The 3,263-nt window shown below is 30.5% G+C and overlaps 1 protein-coding gene across 1 annotated transcript; it reads right to left on the bottom strand.

Annotated features, from left to right (window-relative positions):
- Positions 1 to 284: 284 nt before the first annotated feature.
- Positions 285 to 2,036, bottom strand: LOC113372007 (U4/U6 small nuclear ribonucleoprotein Prp31-like). The gene has a single exon (XM_026612379.1). It carries the CDS (start codon positions 1,881 to 1,883, stop codon positions 399 to 401), a length of 1,485 nt encoding a protein of 494 aa, XP_026468164.1. The 5' UTR covers positions 1,884 to 2,036; the 3' UTR covers positions 285 to 398.
- Between the last annotated feature and the right edge of the window lie 1,227 nt (positions 2,037 to 3,263).

Here is a 3,263-nt window from a genome sequence, read left to right as displayed (position 1 = left end):
ATAGATTTATAAAAGCAAAGAGGATCGAGAGGCATCACAGTTTTATTTTACTCTTAACACACATCAATATGTAATTGATATTTTATTAAAAAAATTAAAAAATGTATTTATTAAATATAAGTTTTAAATAAGAAATAATTATTTTTCTAGCATTTACTGGAGTACTTATATATACATTATAGTTACTCAAAATTTATGTGCATTGAAGTGTAGATTTTGATACTGCTATAATAAATGATTTAAAAGTTTAATAAAATTCCAATGATTATTTACAGATTGCTTTTATTATTATCAGTTATTTTAAATAAAAATAATTTCATTTTAAAGATGATACTTATCTTCATTTACATAAAGATGAGTATCATGATTTATAATAATTTGTTTCCTAATAAAATAATTTAAGTTGTCTTCTTCCCAACAGATAAAAATCCAGATGTATTTGAGAAATATTTAGCATTAGCTTCATTAACTTTCCTCTCAGCAGCATTTGGGTTTACGATTTCCAAACCTTGCAAAGGTGTAAATGCAACACTGGATGCAGTACCGCTGACTTGTTTTTTAACACTGGTAGCTCCACCCCACTGTTGCTGCTTCTGTAAATTTCTCTGTAACGTTTTGCTGATTCTAACTTTCGTCTTTTCATCCACTTGTGGTAAGCGAATTCTGCCAGTGCTTGCTTTACCAATGGTACCTCTCGTATATCCCAAATCTTCTTGATAAGCTTCATCTTCAATATCAGCAAAGTTAAGTCGATTCGCATGTTTTCTGAACTCGGTCATTGCATATCGTTCCTTCATTTTACGCACACGTTTACCACCTCTTTTTTTCCTCCCACCTTCAATGGGTTTGGGGAGAGGTTTTGCAAATTTAACAGGAGGAGGTTCTTGCAATTTGTCAATTTTTTTTTCAATATCTTCACGGAATTGTTTACCTATAGTGCCATCAGGACTTGCATGGGCTGCATCTACTCTAGCAGCTAATGTTGTTTTTGTACTAACAATTCTAGCCACTTTTCGCCTCAAATCAGGATTAGCTTCTTGGACTACTTCCGAGTAATAGATAAATCCAGTATGAGGTAACATAGTGGTATGTGAAAATCCTGACAAAATTTTCTTTTGGGCTCCCAAAACTAAAACATTGCATGCCGGCATCTTAGATAACCTGGTCAAACCACCTGCTACACCCATTATCTTGGCAGCAGTTGATGCTCCTACTATAGCGCTTAAATTTGGAGCTATGAAAGCCATACGACTTTCCACATATTCATAAATCTTATTTTTAAATGTATTTAATTCTAGTGCCATATCACAAGCTTCATTCATTTTATTCAAATTTTCTTCTGACAATGCTGTACCTTGCGTTGTGGATGCTGTTACAGAAACAACCATAATAGTTGCTTGTGTCAAGAATTGTTGAAGTATCTCATTGTTTTTTGTTTTATCTAAGTCATTCCCAAGTTCCTTTACGCACTGCACATATTCTAATGGAGCTACAACTAGTGATTCCAATTCAGGAAACCGTTGTTGATATTTGTCTCGAACAAAGCAATGTATAGTGTTTATTTCTGTATCAATTTCAGCAGCAACATTATTTGCTTCAACTATTAATTGATATTCTGGATCTGATTCTACAGTCCCAATAATTTCATCACTACTTCTAGGTTTTAAAATAAACTGTTGCACTTGAGACATAATTCTTGATAATTTCTCAGAATCTCTCAATTTAGCAATTTCTCTTATAGATTTTACTTTCACATCAATTTCCATAGTCAAATTTGAGAAGGTTTCTTCCTGAATAGGATTTTCTACGGTTTTTTCGGATTCCTCCTCACCTCCGGAATCCACATCTTCTAAATCTGCTAAAAGTTCATCAGCCAAAGACATTGTGAATTATTCAATAACAAACAATTAATAGAACTATTAGATTATTTGTAAATAGAATACAACTTCTATTTAAATCAAACCGTTGAGTCGATGTTGAATGGGCAAACAATTAAAATTTTATAACAATTACACTCCACTAAATTCATTAATTTATAAGTTCCTAAGTTAGAGCAGGAATATAAAGAAAATAACAAAATTTTTACTTCAAATATTTGGTTATGTATATAGAGAAATGCTAGAACTTGTCTAGGTCGCAAATGCCGGCAACTGTCAAAACATTTTGGGATACGAGACTCAGCGTTGTGTTTGTGTGACAAATCAATACCAATATTAAAAAAAAAAGAGTGCGCGTATCATAGATAAGTAAACATAGGCGCGTATGGTCACACGCGATTGAAGTAAAACTTGTTTGCTACTGTAAATACACCCATTTATGCTTACTTATCTATGAATACATCACATCATATAACAATTTTGAATATTGTTTATTAGTAATATGGTAACACTCGTGATGCACATATTTATTATGCATTTATTAGTGTCAGCAATTATACACAATTTATATAATGATAAATTATAAATTATATATTTATAATAGCATTAAAAATATGTATAATATTTAAAAACAATAATTTAATTAAAGTCATACTTCAAATATGACATGATCGGTTTGTCATTGTAATTAGCATTTAGAAATGAACCTTTATTAGCGAAATGAAGTAATTGCTGATTAATAAATTCTATAATATTCATTCACACAGTGGATTATGTTAAACAACGCCTAAACAAATAATGTTTTCGAAACTTCACTCATCATTAATTGTGTTTGAAGAACTCCATGTAATTAAAATTAACATACATTCATTGACTGCTTGTATTTTTATTACTTTTTTGCTGACGACTAAAAAATATTTTCCATTTTAATAACTTCAAAGATTTATAGAAACTACAAATAATATAGAAATAATTTCTAATCAATAAACTTACGGTTAGTATACGGCACAAATGTTTAAATTGTTTTATTATTTTCAAGGAACAGGGTAAAATATTCATCTGATTCAGGCATTTTTCTTTAATTTTAATTAATTATTTCACTTTAAAATGTTTATTTATCTATGCCGTACGCATACAACGTTGATGCCGGTACGCCCGGTACGCATACAACGACAGAAGTCTATTCACATACACGACGACTAATCGCAATCGACCCGTATAGAAATGATTTCATCGAGAGCGAATGACGAACAGTTCAGGCGTAACGGACTTCCGTTGCATTTTCATTTCAGAAATAAAAATACTAAATATTCAATAAAAAATGATTCATGATTAATAACAATTGTTTTCGATGTTTTTAGATTATTTAAATAATTTTATGTTTTA

This window comes from Ctenocephalides felis, unplaced genomic scaffold (assembly GCF_003426905.1).
Source record: "Ctenocephalides felis isolate EL2017-DRISC unplaced genomic scaffold, ASM342690v1 CF-g0.4_SCAFFOLD_01502, whole genome shotgun sequence".
Lineage (NCBI taxonomy): Eukaryota > Metazoa > Arthropoda > Insecta > Siphonaptera > Pulicidae > Ctenocephalides > Ctenocephalides felis.
This window is presented reverse-complemented; position numbering and strand designations above follow the sequence as displayed.

Excerpts from the sequence above, each read along its gene's own strand:
- LOC113372007 (XM_026612379.1), bottom strand. The coding sequence starts at position 1,883 with ATGTCTTTGGCTGATGAACTTTTAGCAGATTTAGAAGATGTGGATTCC.